We start from the raw sequence: 18,633 nt of genomic DNA, 5'->3' as shown, positions 1-18,633 counted from the left end.
ATCAATTTACATTTCTACCAACTGTGCAAAAGGGTTCCCTTTTCTCCACATTGTCTCCAGCATTCACAGTTTGTAGATTCTTTGATGATAGCCATTCCAACTGGTGTGAGGTGATATCTCATTGCAGTTTTAATTTGCATTTCTCTAAAAATAAGCAATGTTGAGCATTTTTTCATGTGTCTATTTGCCATCTGTATATCTTCTTTGGAGAATGTCTATTTAGGTCTTCTTCCCATTTTTTTTTTTTTTTTTTTTGGAGAAGGAAATGGCTCTTTTGATTGGGTTGTTTGTTTTTCTGATATTAAGCTGCATGAACTGCTTGTATATTTCAGAGATTAATCCTTTATGAGACTCTATATATTAATACATATTAGTGGGATAAAGTAAATGAGTAATTATGATGAAAACAAGGATTCTGGGTTTAGGGGATATTGATTAGGATCAATTTGGTTAAATAAAAATAATGTAGTCTTGAATTTGAACTGGAAATATCCATGTCTTCTAATAATGCATTAGTCTTAAAATAATATAGCGTGTATTTCCTGGTTCTCTTTTCTGGAAATAATGACCAACTCAATAGCAGAGGCTATCCCTTCTGCTTATAGTCCTGGAATACCATATCCCAGGGTAGGGCAGGAAATGTACAAGATGAACCTGGAGCATCTAGTCACACCAGATAGCAGAAAATTCCCAAACACTACTAGAGTCAGGTCAAAAGCACTCATATGGCAAACTCAAGAAGCTCCCACTAGCCAAGGCTGAAAGAACTCTGTGTGCCTGAAACATTCTGAAGTATTATTTTAGTATTATTTGAACTTACAGATTTAAATGAAACACATCAAATAAATGTGAATCTGTAAGTTCAAGTAATACTAAAATCCAAAAACAAAAAAACCCAAAACATCTCACTGGTCATCTTTGGAAGATGCTAGGAAACAAATTTATTGCCTCAGTCATGATAAATAAAGAGAAATACTCAAACTGTTCCTCAGAGGAACCTAATAAATTGATGAGAAAACACTTTTCTTCATAGAAATATTTCTACTCATAAATGAAGAAAGAATGACAGAATTAAAATATCATCACCATCAGCACTAAGATCATAAGATGAGAAACAACCAGACATCTGTGCCTCCTGGTAGGAGCACACACCACCACCTATGAAGCATTCTTGCCAAAAAAATCACAAATAAATCTTACCAAAATATCTAGATATAACTACCAATTTATAGGAAATACTGAGGAATTTAATTCCAAGGTGTTATAATCTTTCAGCACAGTAGTGCTAACCTCACTAAGATTAGAAAGTAAGCTAACTCAACTTTCTGACGTAGAAATGCTTGGATACCAACTTTTCAATCCCTCTGACAATCCAGTTTTAGAAGTAGAAATCCACAGTATTACACCTGAAATTCTTATTTGCTAACTTCAAATGAGTCTATCCAACTAAAAGCAATTCCTTTACTCAATTTTTCTTTACTAGACTTACTAGACTTCTCCAAACTGAAATTTAAACTTTCTTCATTTCTTAACAATTCTAACTAAGAAGATAAAGCCATTGGACTTAAGTTTTGACATCCCTTCTTTCTACCTCAAGACACATCTCTGTATCAGCATTATCTAAGGTGGAAATAAGAACATATTTTGAGATGAATGAATATGAACATATACCAAAACTTATTAATGTAGTTAAAGCAGCAGTTAGAAGGAAATTTATAGCTATCAATCTCTATAATAAAAAGCAAGAAAGACCTCAATCTAATAACCTAAATTTCCACCTCAAGACTCTGGGAAAAGAAGAGCAATCTAAACTCAAAGAAAGTAGAAAAGACTAAATTATGAGGATTAAAGCAAGAACTAATGAAATAGCAAACAGAAAAACAAGAGAGAGAAAAATCATAAATTGGTTCATTGAAAAAATGAACAAAATTGACAAAATTTTACTTGAAATAACAAAAGGGGAAAAAAGAGAAAGAAAGAGAAGATGATAATTACTAAAATCAAAAACAAACAAGGTCATTACAAAAAGATAACAAAATATTATGAACTGCATGCCAACTAATTAGATGAAATGGACAACTTCTAAGAAAGATGCAAACTCCCATATTAACTCAAAAAGAAATAGAAATACAAGTAGACCTATAACAATTAAGAGATTGAACTGGTAATTTTAAAACTACCCACAAAATAACCTCAGGCAAAGATGGCTTCACTGCTATATTCTAATATTTAAAAAACACCAACCTTCATAAATTCTTCCAAAAAATAGAAGAGGAGGGAGCCCTTCCCAACTCATTCCACGAGGCCAGCATAACACTGATTCCAAATCCAGACAAAGATATCACAAGAAAAAAAATTACAGATCAATATCTCCTATAAATATAGACACAAAAAGTTATAAAAAATACCATCTAACTGAATCTAGAAATATATAAAAAGGATCATATTCCATGATCAAGTAGGATTTACACCAGGAATTCAATGTTGATTTAACATGTGAAAATCAACAAATCCACCATATTAAAAGAACAAAAACCATATGATCATGTCAAGAGAGGCAAAAAAGCATCTGACACTCCTTCATGATTGAAACACTCAACAATCCAGGAGTAAACAGGAACGCACTCAATCTGATAAAAGACAGCTATGAAAAACCCACAGCTAACACTAGACTTAATGGTGAAAGGAATGCTTCCCAACCTAAGATTAAGAACAAGACAAGGTGTCACCATACCAATCACCCTTGCACTGAAGGTTCTAGCCAAGGCAACTAGGCAAGAAAAGTAAAAAAAAAAAGCACCCAGGTTTGAAAGGCAAAACTCTATCTGCAGATGAGATGACCTTGTATACAGAAAATCCAAAGAAATTCTCTGAAACTCTATTAAAACTAATAAACAACTTTGGCAAAGTTGCAAGAAACAAGATAAATATACCAAAATATGTATTTCTAAACACAGGCAATAAACAACTTGAAAATAAAATTAAGAAAATAATACCATTTACAACAGCATTAGAAAGGATAAAATATTTTAGGAAGATTTTAACAAAAGAAATGTACTTGAAAACTACAAAACATTTTTGAAAAAAACTAAAGATAACCTAAATACAAGGAAAAGGAAAGACATCCTATGTTCAGGGATTGAAGTATTCTCAAAGTGACAATACTCCCCAAAGTGATCTAAAGATTTAGCACAATGCCTTATCACAATTCCAGCTGTCTTCTTTCCTTAAACTGACAAGTCAGTCCTAAAATTCATATGGAAATTCAAGGGTCTAGATTAGCTAAAAGAATCTTATACAGGAAAACCGGAGGACTTAAACTTCCTAATTTCAAAAACTTACTACAAAGCTACAGTAATAGTGCAATCCTGGATTAAGGACAAAAAAATTCATCAAAACTGAATTAAAGTCCACAAATACATCCTCCCATTTATAGTGAATAGATCTGACAAGTGTGCCAGGACATTTCAACAGGGAAAGAACAGTTTTTCAACAAATAGTGCTCCTAGACACCTTGACATCTACATGTAAAATGATGACTTTGTACCTTTTCCTCACACCATCTACAAAAATTAACTCAAAATGAATTAAAGACTTAAATATTAGAGCTAAGACCATAAGTCTCTTAGAAGAAAATGGAAATGTTTTGTAAATTTGAATTTAGCAATGATTTCTTAAATATGATGACAACCACAACAACAACAAAAAAATAAATTAGACATCATCAAAATTAACTTTCCTGTGCTTCAAAGGACATCAAGAAAGTGATAACACAAAAATTGGGAGGAAATTTTTACAAAGTACATATCTGATAAGGAACTTGAGTTTAGAATATATACAAAGAATCCCTAGAACTCAAAAACAAATAAACTAATCAAAAATAGGCCAAAAAATCCGAATAAACATTCTTCAAAAAAATACAAACAGCCACATGAAAAGATGCTCACTATCATAAGCCATCTGGGAAAATGCAAACCAAAACCATGAAATATCACTACTAGGATGGCTATAACAAAAAGACCAACCAAGTGTTAGTGAAGATATGGAGAAATTAGAACTCTCATTCACTACTGGTAGGAACAGGAAATGGTGCAGCTACTTTGGAAAAGTTTGGCAGTTCCTCAAATGGTTAAACACAGAATTACCACTCCTATATATATACATATATAAACATATATACCAAGAGAAACGAAGACATGTCCACACAAAAATCAGCATACAAATGTTCATGTCAACATTGTTCACAATAGCCAAAATGTGTAAATAAGAAAAATGTCCATCAATTGACAATTAGCTAAAATAAATGTGATACAATTGTATGATGAAATATTTATCAATTAAAAGAAATACAGAATTATCAATTAAAAGAAAGTAGAATAATGGTTGCCTAGGGTTGAGGGTCATTTAGGTGAAATGAGAAATAACTACTAAAGGGCACAGAGTTTTCTCAGGGGTAGTGACGAAATATTCTGAAAACTGACGGTGATAATAGTTGTACAATTTGGTGACTATATTAAAAACCAGTGAAGCATAAACTCTAAATGACTGACTGGATGGTATATAAATTATATCTCAATAAAGCTGTTATACAAAAATACATGGAGTAAATATTACAGAATTGGAAAAAAAAACTCTACACTTATACTTGAACATTTTTCTCAGTAACTGAATATCATACCACAGTTGTATCAAAAACTGAATTAATCTTATTAAAAATATATATTTTTATATCAATAGAGAAAAACTTTTTCCTTTTTGCACCTTCATTTCTGGTTGAAAAAGATATCTGGGAATATTTCAATAGCATGCACAAAAACAAAGGAAAAAAGCAAATCTCTGGGAATCAAACTGAGCAGGATTTGTACATTTATCTCCTTCATGATTTACTTGTTAGTCTCTTAAGTTATTACATATTTTTCGGTGTATCTAGAATGCAAGGAACAATTTCCAAATTGCATGGGTATTTTTGTTATAAGATTTGTACCAGTAAATACAAACTATAGGCTATCTTTATAATTTTTCATCATAATATAAACAAAATGTCAAGCAGGCATTGTAAATTTAAAATTTTAAACATCAAGTAGGATGTTTTCTATACATATATTACCTGATCAATTCCCCTTCCTTTGCACTGAAGAATGATGACTTCAAGAAGTTTGGCTGCATGACATTCTGCATCTTCTCCTGCATCTCCACATAGTACCTGCAGTAATTAAAATTTCACTCAGCAGTGAACAGCATTGTAAAACCTTAATCAAGTTTACATAAAGTAAGTATCAGGTAAAAAACAGCCATTAGAATCATGGCGTTTGCATCATGAGTTTACCTTGCCAAACCAAAAAAAGGACGTTCAAAATGAAGTCCATCTATCTTTTTTATCTACTCTAATTCCTTATATGAGTAATGATTCACTTTATTTAACTCTGGATTAAAAAGTAGGCTGTTACCTGTCTATACAAAAAAGCTTCTCTTTAAGTAAGGCACCAAAAACAATAAAATGATACAATGAAATTTAAAAAAAAAACGAAAACCTTCTTAAACAATGAAACAAACCCTGTATTTTTCGTATTTTTCTGTTCTTTTTGAATCCTGTCTATATCCACCCAGTTTTTCATAATGAAACCATAAATATAATATTACATACCATTTAATTTCCTCACATGGACTTTATAACTCGAAGTACTTTCTGAAGATATTAAACCATTTAGGACTAAACAGTATTACACAAGATGAATATAACAAAGCTTACCAGACTGTTCCCCTAATGACAATTCTGTATTTTCACTGAATGAACAATTATAGAAAGCACATGTTCATACTGAACTGAGACCTAAATTAGATAAACTGAATATGAGTTCAGCACTCTTTAACAGAGCCTGGTACATATCTCTCCTAGGAAGGAAAACAGGCTGTACACTAGCTATCTTACTAACAACTCCAAAGCCAAACTTAGGTTTCTGGCTATTTGAGCTTTCTAAAATCTGCCATCTCTATGTAATACAGTTTTATATTTGTGAATATACACATATTCACCTAAAAGAGGAGGAAAGCATTAGTCATGAGTCACTCCTAGATATAACCAAGGGGGCATTTGTGACAAAGATAACGTAGTAGACAATCATGCTTGTACATAAATACAACAGTAGTCATTACGTGGCTTACAAACTACCCTGTATTGAGTTAAATGATGCTATCTTTCCAACTATTCCAATATTTTGTGTCTTGTTTATGTTCAAATTACCTATACCTAGTGTTTTCCAATATATACATTCAATTAAAAGAAAAATCATAATTCACAAAGTGTGGTATTTTCCTAGCACTCTTCTTTAATCAAGTAGTAAGTCTATATTTTTTAAAGAAAAACTACATGGAAAATTATTTACCTAAGCATTGTGAAGTACACAGCTACAGAAGTAGCAAACATTAAGTATAACACACAATATGAAATTTTCAGAATATAATTCCAAACTCCATTTGAAAACACAAAATGACAAATATATGTTCATAAGAGCAATATACAACTAAATATATAAAAAATAAATTGAGAGAGTACCTAAAGTGAAATACAACACTAGTCAGTAAACATTAGTAAGAATCATTATGACAAATTGATTAGGACATGCTTACCTTTCTACACATAGTAAAAAGTATTTCTAAATGCTTTGGATTTGACAGTAAAGTATTTGTATCTATTGTCACATAATTATGCAGAAGAGGCATCATGTCTGGAAAAAAATTCAAACGCTCAATGAGATTTGAGCAACAGAAGCAGAAACCAATTATTACCACTGTAAGCACATTTTTATACCACACACACATTACTATCTTCCCTTGCAACCACAAAATGCGAGAAACTAAAATGGTACACCTGCCCTATTTATTGATGAGGGAAATGTGGATCAGAAAGATTAAAATTCTCATCATTTACTGTAGTGATTGTTATGAATTTTCTTCTTTTTCCCCATAGCACTCATTACCATCTGACACACTCTATTTGCTTATTTGTCTGTGTGTTTCCTAGCCTATCCCACCCCATACTAGAATGGAGGTGTCAAAAGGGCAAGGGCTGTCTATTTTGTTCTCTGATGTACTGCTGAGCTTAGAACATTGCTTGGAATATAGCTGACATTCAGAAAATATTAATTAATATATGGATATATACTCTGACTGCAAAGTAATTTAAGTAAGATTCAGTAGGAAATATAGCCTTCCTACCATGACCTCTATTCCTAGGGCTAAAAAATAGTCCTACAATAGCACCAGTCAACAGGAAAGGAAGAACAATTATTTTCTGATTAGTACTGGAATCATATGTCTTTATGTTAAGTGTCAGAGGAAATAATACCTATCTAGACACAGAACAGCAAAAATGTTACATGGTCAAAGTCATACCTGTAAAATATTCAAAACAATCCTGCTGAAAAACCTCATATAAGATACCTAGAAGCTGCCACATTTGAGGAGAAATACCATGGCAAGTTAAACTGTAAGCCAGTGAAAGAATTTCTTCATAGAATTCTAGAAAGAAGAGAATCTCCAGTTAGAATCCTAGGAAATAGCAAAAATTAAACACAAAGACCACACAGAAGAGGATTTAGGCTATATACTCACACATATCTTATATCTAACATACTTTTGAACATCTGTTTCTCAGCTCCCATCTCTTGCTATCTCTATTAATATTTGCCATCTTCCATTTCTCACGAAGATCTGCCCCCTACTCAATAAGATATGGCAAAGATTTGCTTTTACTAAACTTACTTGTAATACTGAAAAGTTATAGTTTTTGTGTTTTGTAATATAGAAAATAAAGTTTATATATAAAACTATATCAGAAATGGATACAAGAAGGAACAATTATTGTATGTGTCTCATGCACAGGATTTTAAATTTACAAACAATTAATGTTCTTCAGAGAACTTAATTCATCTATGTGAAAATATCTGTCTGCTGCATGTATTTTTTACAAACTATATACAGAATATATTTTGCCAATTTACAAAGCTTGTAAAATTAGTACAATATTTTTCAACTTACTTCAAGATAATTATACTTACTATTAAAAGAGTCCAAAGGGAATATTCTTGCATTTGTACATATACTTATTATTCTTACCCTCATTCAGAAGGAAATTATATCTAAACATACAATCAGAAAACACAAACCTCAACACAAAAATTTCAAAAATTTCCTACCATGTCACTGAAAAAAAAAGTCTAACTTCAAAGTTTTGGGGGTTTTTTTTTCCTTCTTCTTATTTAAGGGAACCAATATTCACCCTGGAAGCTTGAATAAAATTTTTTTCTGTAATCTTATTCAAATTTTAATATATTTAAAAGCTAGCAATACAGATATTTGCCTTACCAAAAGCAAAATTAGATGGAAATCATAGATATTGGGAAATAATTTAGGAAAGACAATCATTTGAAATACAACCAATGGCCTGAATAAAAAATTTCTGAAAGTTCTGTTCAGGAAAGCAAATGCCTCTTCCTAACATGAAGCCTAAAAGAAAGAAAAGAAGCCCAGTATTTCCTTTCATGCTCTTGATGGCTACAGCCTGTGTACTTTATTTACCAGGCCACTCGAGATGCTCAAGATGAGGACTATGAATCTGAGGGAGAAACTAAAAGGCACAAAGCTGTTCCAGTTTTTTTGTGGAGGGTGGGAAGAATCAGGAGGCTCTCGGTCTGTGTTGGGAGTCTGGACTATGGTGGGCAGCAGTGTAGGACCCAGTGTTGAGCAAGGCAGCACAGGCCTTCTAAGCAGACCATTTTTATGGCAGAATCCTGGCTGACTCTGGCCAACTCCAGCCTTCCCACTGCTTTGGTGAGCTACAAATATCCTTCCATCAATTCCATTTATGTTTAAATTAACCAGAAGCTTTTTCATTTGGTCTCAGCCAAGACAATGGACTATTAGGGTAGGATGGTTGTACTAACTTTGACTTACTACATAAGATAGAGGAGTTAAATCAATAATGGCTAAGCCTAGCTTTTAATAACATGAAGTTCAAGAGTAAATTAGCAATAAAAACAGGCAAAAGAAGGAGGCAAAAGTGGAACAGTGGAAAAAGACTGGACTGTGGACATAAACATGGTCAGACTGCTATGTAATGCACAGCAAAGGGGATATAGTCAGTATTTTATAACTTTGTATATAGAATATTCTATAAAAATATCCAGTTACTATGTTGTAAACCTGAAACTAATACAATATTGTAAGTCAATACAATATCCACATGTTTGAAGTCCTTAAAAAAAAATTTTTAATGGAGAATTTTCAGTTGCATCTCTTCACAAAAAGGACATAAGTGAATACATTCTTTCTGATGTATCAGAATCTCTGAATTTATGGTCCAAGAAGCCTCATTTTAACTAGATCCTCAGTGATTCTTATCCACATCAAAGTTAGAGAACTACTGCTTTAAAGTGATGATTTCAAAAGTAAGGACTACTTTAGCAAAGTAGAGGATAACGCTCTAAAATGGGAGAAGAATGTATTAGAACACTTAGTAGAGATAAATATATTCATTTATATTTAACTTCACATTTTACATTTCTCTTTATGTATGTAAATGTATCACAGTAACATGTATATTGCATATAAATATATATTCAAGTATTATTCACATACATTAGAAGTACATGCTCAATTTTTTACTAATGGTGTGAATGATAAAAGTTTGGAGATGGCTGCTCTAATGTGATAACCTGCTTTTGTTCCATCTTTCTATCTCTTACACTATACAGGCTACATTTCTCTCCTACCCACAAGACTTGTGGCTGGTATCTTCAAAATGCTTGGATACTATGAAAAGTTGCCTCTTCTACAAATCCCAATCAATCTATAACGTCCAGTATTAACTACTGACTCTACTCAGAATTCAGGTACCATAACATAAACAGAATAACAATTAATGCACACTTCTGATAGAATATATGCCTATCATCTCACATTTTTCAATCCTAAAGTAACCTCACCTGAACCTCATCTTAGTTCTTTCTTTCTAAAAAAAATTTAAAATCTCTGTTCTTTAAAAACTCCAACAACAAAAATTCTTAATTGGGTATGTTAAGCTTACCTCTAAATGAAAATCTAGAAATCTAATATTAGAAAGTATATCTAAAAATTGAACAGAAGGCAAGCTTCTCTTTCTCAAAACTGTCCATTTTGTTGAATTTGAAGGGCTAAAATGCATTTTTCATCAAATTTTAAAATAGTCTCAATTTACCTTTTTATTCTATCTTTGAACTTACCAATTACATGTTTCTGTAAAACAAGATCAATGATCCGTAGACAGATATTCTCTAACTGCTGAGTAACCTAAAGACAAATTTTAAACATTTAGTTTAAAATTCATCATAACCCTTAATTTAATCTATAAATTTAATATTACCCCAATAAAAATACCAATAGGTTTTTTTTTCCCAATAGTAGCTTTTTGAGAAGAGAAATTAAGAAGTTAATTCTAAACTCCATGTGAAAAATTAAACACCAAAGAATAACCAGGAAATTCTGAAAAGTGGGCTAATGATGGAACTGTGAGTTAAAATCATAATAAAATTACAAGTTAAATTAATTCCTTATCTCATATTTTATACCAATATTTTAATTCATAATATATCTAGGGCTTCAATGTGAAGACTTAAGCCATAAAAATACTAGCCATCTTTTTCCGATTTCTAATTTTACTCTTCATACATTAAGTATTTATACACATGTAAATATTTCTTTTAAGGAAATCTTGCTTTCAAAGCTTGCTTTTAGTAAGTCAAAGTTCAAAATCATAAGACTGGCAGTCAGGAGACCAAGATTCCAGTCCTTGTTTTGCCTCTAGTTACCTATGACCTTGGCAAAGCCATCTAGCTAAAGGCTTTAAGATTTTTCATCTATAGGTTAGGGAAGCTAGATTTGATTAGTGTATCTCAACTTTAACCCATTCCTCCTTTGATAATCACAATAAGGTCACATGCTCCTTTAACTTTATTTGAAATTCAAAATAAAAGTAATATCAAGAATTAAAAAATTAAAACAGAAAGATAAAACGGTGGGTTTTTGTTTTTTTTTTTCCCAAACTAATCCTGATGTTTATCCTACTACTGCCCATCCTCCAGACAAACATATTTGGGAAAACTTGACAAGACGATTTCTAAGCTCTCTTCAAATTTAAAATACAAGTTCTACATATACGGGGAAAGAATAATCCTTAAGTATACATGCAATTTAACTTGAAAATCTCACCATTACAGAGAGGCCCATATACTTTCAACAAGGACACAACAATACAATAATGAATATAAAAACAAAAATTCACATTAAGTCTTTTAGGCAAAGAAAGGCCTGCCCAGGAGAAGAAAATTGAACCATTTTTAAGAACCTGGTAAGCATCCATTGCTTACCAAAGTATGCGATAAACACAGGATAAGTCAACAGCCACAGGGTTTAACAATGCTATTTAAAGAACCAGCACCTGCTTCCTAAGTCCCACTGTATAAAACGAGAGCTGCCAACATTGCCAAACAAGTCAACTGTGCTGGCAGAAGTAATGAACACAAATCTAATTTAAGTAAAGGCTATATAATATATAATACTTGGGGAGGAGAGCAGCAGGTTTTAGGTAGGCAATAATTGATATATTATCAGGATATATCAATTGACTGCAACTCTAAATCTACAAATTCCCAACTCCGTGAACATGAGATACTACCTGAACCTTGTGCTGTACTTCTGCAGAAGGGCACTACCATTACCCGCGCTGCAGCGGGGGACATGGTGACATTCTGTCAGCTAATGGATAAGGGGACGACAGAGGATGAGATGGCTGATGGCATCACCGACTTGATGCACATGAGTCTGAGCAAGCTCCGGGAGTTGGTGATGGACAGGGAAGCCTGGCATGCCACAGTCCATGGGGTCGCAAAGAGCTGGACATGAATGAGCAACTAAACTGAACTGAACTGAACGGATATGAGAGTGCTTGACAAACATCTGCACAAATTCTTAATCCAATATTGTTCTGGAATTCAGCCTAGGGAAGATGATGTTTTAAGCTCTTCTTCCCTTGCATTCTCAGGTATTTGTTACATCAGTATTTTGTTCTATTATTTAAAATTTGCCTCTGTAACTGAATGGCAGTCTCTCTCTACCAAGAGGACCAGACTGTGGATTCCAAACAGTGTGGCTTATGTCCTATTAAATTTGGTTTTCCCCCAAGCCTACCCTGGCACATAGCAGATGTGATGAACTAAGTTTAGCAAAAGAGATATACTATATACTATATACTATATGTCCTATTAAATTTGGTTTTCCCCCAAGCCTACCCTGGCATATAGCAGATGTGATGAACTAAGTTTAGCAAAAGAGATATACTATATACTATATACTTTAAAATCACATGCAACATTTCCCTTCAATCATTTTAATACTTTTCTTTAAGATTTGAGGGTAATTTTTAAAATCCAGCAACATAAACAGCAATTTAAAGGTCAAGAATTTAAAATTCATGACCAATAATATACATTTCAGTTACTATAATGACATCATAAAACACAAGGAAATCCTACCTCTTTGTGATCTTCTACAACTGTCAAGATAGTATCAATGGTATGTAAAATTCCCATAGCCATTACAGTCTTGTCTTCAACTTCTTCATATTCATCACTTTGAAGAACTTTGCCAAATATCTCAGCCTACAAAAATAGCAAACACATTCAACAATTAGTACTGCTACATGCACACTTCTCTATGAGAAGTGAGCAAAAGGACAGTGTCACATCTCCAAATGCCACCACTGCTCAAACTTTAAGATATGCAGTTTGCCAAGTGAATATTGATGATAAAAACTGTCATCTTTTAAATATAGCCACTTTGCCCTTATCTAGTCACTAAAGTGGAATATATATTAGCTATTATAATCAAACAGCAAATAATTAACTTCTGGTTGCATTAAATAAATAAATCCAAAATCTAGGAAAACTGAAAACTATACATTGAAATTAACTGTCAGAATTATTAGAGCAAATATTTTTACATTAGCATTTCAGTTACATACAAACTAAACTTCAAATTTTGGAGTTTAATTTACTTAGATCATTCAAAGCCTTTATACCAAACTAACATAAAACTGTGCCCAGTCTTACCAAATGCTGAGTCATATCCACAGCAATTGAGGCAACCTCTTGGCTGTATTCACATATCATCTTCTGGATAACATTAGTAACATCATCATTTTCTGTCTCTCTAACAATGTGCAACAGCTCCTGCATAATAGGCCTTACATGTGGCTTCATATATTCCTTGGCTAATGCAATAAAAAACAAACTCAGTAAAAAATATTAGCGATTCACAAGTGAAAGTTACTTGGTCACAAGGTAAATAACACAGGGTAGTAGGTTCCAGATACATATTTGCCTGATGGTAAGTAAGTTATAAAGTTGTACCAAAATAATGTTCACCAATGTATCCATTTTCCCATGAGCAACATACAATCAGTCCTGCACAGTAAAGAACTCTCCTGCCCCAAATGCCAATAGCTCCCTTGAGAAATTTGAATCACATGTGTCCTCTGTCATCAGCATGACTTATCAAACATGAATATGACAGCATGATACAAGTGTAAAAACCATTTACATAAAGACTGTGCCCAACATTGATGATGCTCATTCACTCTTTCACCCCATCTCCAACCACCCTTCTCCCCACATGTGTTTATCTAATATTGCCTTCCATTGGAACAGTGTTGTATAGGGATAAAGGCTAATGTTATTCATAATGCAGAATTTACTTTTAAAGGTTTATTTGAATTTTGAACAGAGCCTTCTTCTCAACAAAGGAGATATGTGTTATCACTCACTAGAAATGCAACTTGCTACTTTCAGAACTGTGAGAATCACAGAATCCTAGAGCTGAAAGGAATCTTAAAGCCATCTAGTCCAATCCCCCTAAATTTAAATATATGGCAATCTAAGCCTTGACAGATCATATATCTTGCCCAGGTCTAGACGGCAAGGCAGAAGCTCAGTCAAAACTAGACTCCTAGGTCTCTTGATTCCCCATCTACCCTAATGTTTAACAATCAACTTGTTTCCTAATCTCAAATTTTTCTGGAAACCACGGTTAACAGACATTTCTAAAAGTGGCAAGAATAAACTCTTATAAAATTCTGAGGGGGCAAAACCTCAAAAACCCAAACTCTGAACTTTAAGACAAGGAAGTAAACAAAACTATTTGAGAAGACCACATCAAAATAATTATTTAATTAAAAATACCCTCTAAAAAATGTATTTTTATTCTAAATTTTAAATTTTGTTAATTTAATAATAATTTTGGCTTTACCTTGTGTCTGGTTAGAAATTAATGACTGAAGAGCAAGGGCAGCTTCAACCTTGACAGGCATCTCCTTATCCTCAATCAGGCTCTTCTTTGCTAGATCAACTGCATTTCTTAGGTTGAGCTCATTATGAAATTTCAAAGAACTGAATGCATGAAGTACCCAACAGGACTATGTTATAAGGAAAAAGTTAGTAGGAAACTATTAGGATTATGGTTTTATGTAATAATGAATATAAAAACTTCTAGGTAAAACATCATTAATCCTACCATGTACTATTCATTTATTTGTTTTTTGGAGGGAAACATATTAGTCTCAGTTGCTAACTTCTCGATTCCATACTTCTTATAAGAAAGGCAATTTTATTACTTCTAAATTACCTTTATGCAATATCGTTATTCATAAGAAAGATTAAACAGAGCCCAACTTAAGTGTCTCTAAAAAAAAATCCTGTCAATGCTTTAATAAATATTATGACTCACAACTTATTATTTATATGCAAAAGCACTACAAGCCAGTGTTGACATTCATTTACTGGTCTTCAAAGCAAATGAATAAAATATTATTTTCCTTTACACTAATCAGCTTAAGAAACTTGACTTTTTCAGTCACAGAAGATAAAAAAAATTTTAACCTTGTATAAATTATCAAACTTTAAACTATTAGACCACTAAATCATATTATTTTTTTAAATCTATTGCATAAAATACAATTGACAGTAATTAATTTGAATGACTAACGACTTGCAAGAGACATACAATTAATAGTCTGTAAAAATAGTAGCCTACTTATAAAAATACTTGTGCACCCTCTACATTTCTAACCTACATTCACACAAATATTTCTCTAGTGACTATTATTTCTTTTTAAATATTTTTCATTTATTTATTTATTTGATTGCTCCAGGTCTCAGTTCCCTGATCAGGGATTGAACCCAGAACCCCTGCACTGGGAGCACAGTCTTAACCACTGGACCACCAGGAAAGTCCCTGTCTTTTATTTATAAAATGCTTTGGTGTGTACAAGGCATGATTAACATATATTGGTTTTAGCAAGATATTTTGTTGTGTTGATATAGTTACAAAAATAAGCACTAGGCTGTTAAAAGTTCTATTTTAATTTCTCCATAAAATATATTGCTTCTATAAATAATATATACTTAGAATACAAATAAATGTACATGGATTATTATTTTCTCCATGTTATTAAAGTCTATCTAACTATTATACTGGAAATCATAATCAAGAGTTTAGCCAAAATATAATTTTCATGCTGTTTTGGGCACTAAAAATTAATCAGCCTATGAATTTACATGGTACCACCACTGCAGCATCACCCCTCTCACAGTATGTTCTGCATATGCAGCAAGTGAGGCAAGAGGGGCAGTTGCAGTTAAAATCTATACATCCCTTTATTTACTAATTTGCTCTTTATTCAGCTTTTATGATTTTAAAAGACATTCTCACTAACTTCATTTTGTCCCAGTGTGGTAAAAGATAAATTTGTCCAAAAGTATTTAGTTCAATAATTAACTTACAAATGAAGATTTCGAAACACTATAATGAAACATGGAAAAACCTACTCTGGCTCGAAGGTATCCCAGGTTAGACAATAGTAATGGAAATACGTGATTCTGCAACAATAACTCCATTTGGTCCTTGAATAAACTCTTCTGTTAGGAAATAGAAATTGAGTTTAACTTATTAATGTCTTTTTCATATGTAAAAATCACTTCCTAATAAAGCATGTTTCTTATGATTTACACTTAATATACTTTTATTTAAATTTTGTAAAATTATTGACCTACATAATGCATTTTAAAACAAGAGAGAAATAGTCTTTAGATAGAAACTTGATATTAACTGATCTTTCTAGAAACAACACTAAAGTTATTTTGTATCATCTTTTTTACATAGCAACAGTTTCATACTGAAAAAGTGAATAAAAAGTCATTTTAAATTAAAAAAATAAAAATGACAGAAAAATATTTACAGTCAACTCAATTATGCAGAGTCAGCAGTTTTAAATTATCCATAATTCTCATATTATCTCATTTGCCTATGCTTCACAGTGTTATTAAGTAAATTAAATTTGAGTAGCTTAACCTTCAGTAAAATATCAGCTAGGGAACCAATCACATGCAGGGCTCCATCTTTCTTCCTAGGATCAAAGTTCGGGTCTGTTAGGATTTGATAACAGAATGCCATCATTTTTGGCAACACCTAAAGAAATAGAAGAATCCACTTTAGTCTACATGAGCTTTCACTGCTTTACTATCATATTAAAAATGATGTACAAATTTTCAAAAATAAAGACATTTTATTGTGTTCTATCAAGCAACTACAATTAAGAAAAAATATTCCTTTTCCCTTATGAGGACACAAAAATTTTTTAAAGTTACAGATTATAACTACTAACATAATTTTTCAATTACAAGGGGCATTCATTAGAATGTCAAATCAACACAGGTCACCTTTCAGTTTTGTATTTAAAAAGAATAACTACATACCTCTTTTCTTTTCTTTGCAGCGGTATATAAGAGAGTCTGGGCTGCTGTGGTAGGAGAAGCATAATCTTCGAAAATATCTAAGATTTTAGATTTTAAAAGTTTAAACCATGTTAGCAAAAATACAACTACTTATTATAGTTTAAACCTGACTGACCACTATTCTAAAACCAAGAAATAAAACAGTCCATATATAACACTGGTTATAAGCTAAGAACATATCACGACTGCTCTCATACACAACAATATTTATCAAACTCTATAGGTTGTCCTTTTAAATAATCATATTAAAACAAACAATACAGTTCCACTGAGGATAGGAAAAATGCTTTACCTCTATAAGAAAACAATAAAAATTTATTTACTGCTTATTGTGTGCCAGGCTCTGTTCTAAGCTCTGGGAATACAAATATCAAAAAAAGGTTCTCATGTTGCTTACACAGTAAGAGAAAGAAACAAACTGATTACATACAAACGCACACAAGTCAGTACAGCTGAAAGCACCGCATCTCAGAGAGGTTAGGTGATTTGTCCACAGTTACACAGTAAGCGACTAGGCCGGTATTCACAGCCAGACTGTCTTAACATCAAGGCCTAAGCTCCTTCAGTCTGTTTTTTTAAAAATTATTTATTTATTTCTCTGGCTGTGCTGGGTCTCAGTTGTGGCTGTGGGATTATTGATCTTTGTTGGGGCATGTGGGATCTTCTAATTATGGCATGTAGGATCCAGTTTTCTGACCAGGGATCAAAACCAGGCACCCTGCATTAGGAGCATGGAGTCTTAGCCACTGGACCGGCAGATAAGTCCCTCTCCTTCAGTTTTTACCAAATCTAAACACACCATTATTAATATCAGTCAATATACTTAGAAGTATTTTGTTCATATAAATAACTGCACATGACAAAAATATAAAAAGGAGACTAGTAATTGTTTTCCCCAATAGCTTTCTAAAAGTAAAATACAAACACTAGCCACTGCGTTCTAGTCCACAGAAGCAAACTATTAAGGAAAAAAAGGCACTTAACCTAGTCTTGAGTTATCCATATTCTCCTTTAATCAATAAAATGTAACACACAGAACTCTTAACTATTATATTTTTCCAAAACCTGAGGTACTTTCTTATTTAATATGAAGAGTAAGTAAAATAACAGTAGTTTTCTGAAAGCTAAACAAATACACTGCACTTATAAAAGTTCACAGGTATAGAAAAGCCAAACACTAAAAAGAATGCCTTAAATAAGACAGAAGAAAGATTGGCAAATAATTCTGTGCTATTTAAGGCATTGTGCATGTGCCGAGTCACTTCAGTCGTGTCCGACTGTGCAGTGCTAGGGACTGAAGCCCACCAGGCTCCTCTGTCCAAGGGATTCACCAGGCAAGAATACTGGAGTGGGCTGCCATGCCCTCCTTCAGAGGATCAGCTGGCACAGGGATCGAAGCAACATCTCTTAAGTCTCCTGCATTAGCAGGTAGGTTCTTTACCACTAGTGCCACGTGGGAAGCCCATTAAAGCATTAGGAAGGGGAATTAATAAATCCTGCATTATGTATCATGATTTGAAAAGGAAATGATAGAATGGAAGGATAAACCAGTGGTAAATACTTTTCTCATACTTGTGCTTTTCCTGTACTTTGTCTCCAAGAGAAAGAGGCACTTCCTAACTTACCGAATCAAATAATACTAAACATAAGCATTGTGAAAACAACATGGACCAATAATCTGGCATCTATTCTAGTAGGCTTAATTCAGGTAACCAGAAACACATGTCCCAAGAAGAGGAAAGCACTGTGGTCA

At 32.7% G+C, this 18,633-nt stretch overlaps 1 protein-coding gene across 4 annotated transcripts in view; it reads right to left on the bottom strand.

Moving 5' to 3' along the window:
• The window catches only part of IPO8 (importin 8), a 66,656-nt gene that overhangs the window by 17,928 nt on the left and 30,095 nt on the right, over window positions 1-18,633 (bottom strand). For all 4 annotated transcript variants that reach the window (XM_024991798.2, NM_001206120.1, XM_059886469.1 and 1 more), the window contains 10 exons: window positions 16,842-16,918; window positions 16,438-16,554; window positions 15,915-16,004; window positions 14,338-14,503; window positions 13,143-13,303; window positions 12,567-12,692; window positions 10,260-10,326; window positions 7,393-7,518; window positions 6,628-6,725; window positions 5,108-5,203 (listed from right to left, as the gene is read on the bottom strand). In XM_024991798.2, coding sequence (XP_024847566.1) covers window positions 5,108-5,203; window positions 6,628-6,725; window positions 7,393-7,518; window positions 10,260-10,326; window positions 12,567-12,692; window positions 13,143-13,303; window positions 14,338-14,503; window positions 15,915-16,004; window positions 16,438-16,554; window positions 16,842-16,918 — 1,124 coding nt within the window. The remainder of the gene's footprint in view (window positions 1-5,107; window positions 5,204-6,627; window positions 6,726-7,392; window positions 7,519-10,259; window positions 10,327-12,566; window positions 12,693-13,142; window positions 13,304-14,337; window positions 14,504-15,914; window positions 16,005-16,437; window positions 16,555-16,841; window positions 16,919-18,633) is intronic.

This window comes from Bos taurus, chromosome 5 (assembly GCF_002263795.3).
Source record: "Bos taurus isolate L1 Dominette 01449 registration number 42190680 breed Hereford chromosome 5, ARS-UCD2.0, whole genome shotgun sequence".
NCBI classification, from domain to species: Eukaryota; Metazoa; Chordata; class Mammalia; order Artiodactyla; family Bovidae; genus Bos; species Bos taurus.
Note: the sequence above shows the minus strand (reverse complement) of the source record. Positions and strands in the feature narration are given on the sequence as shown.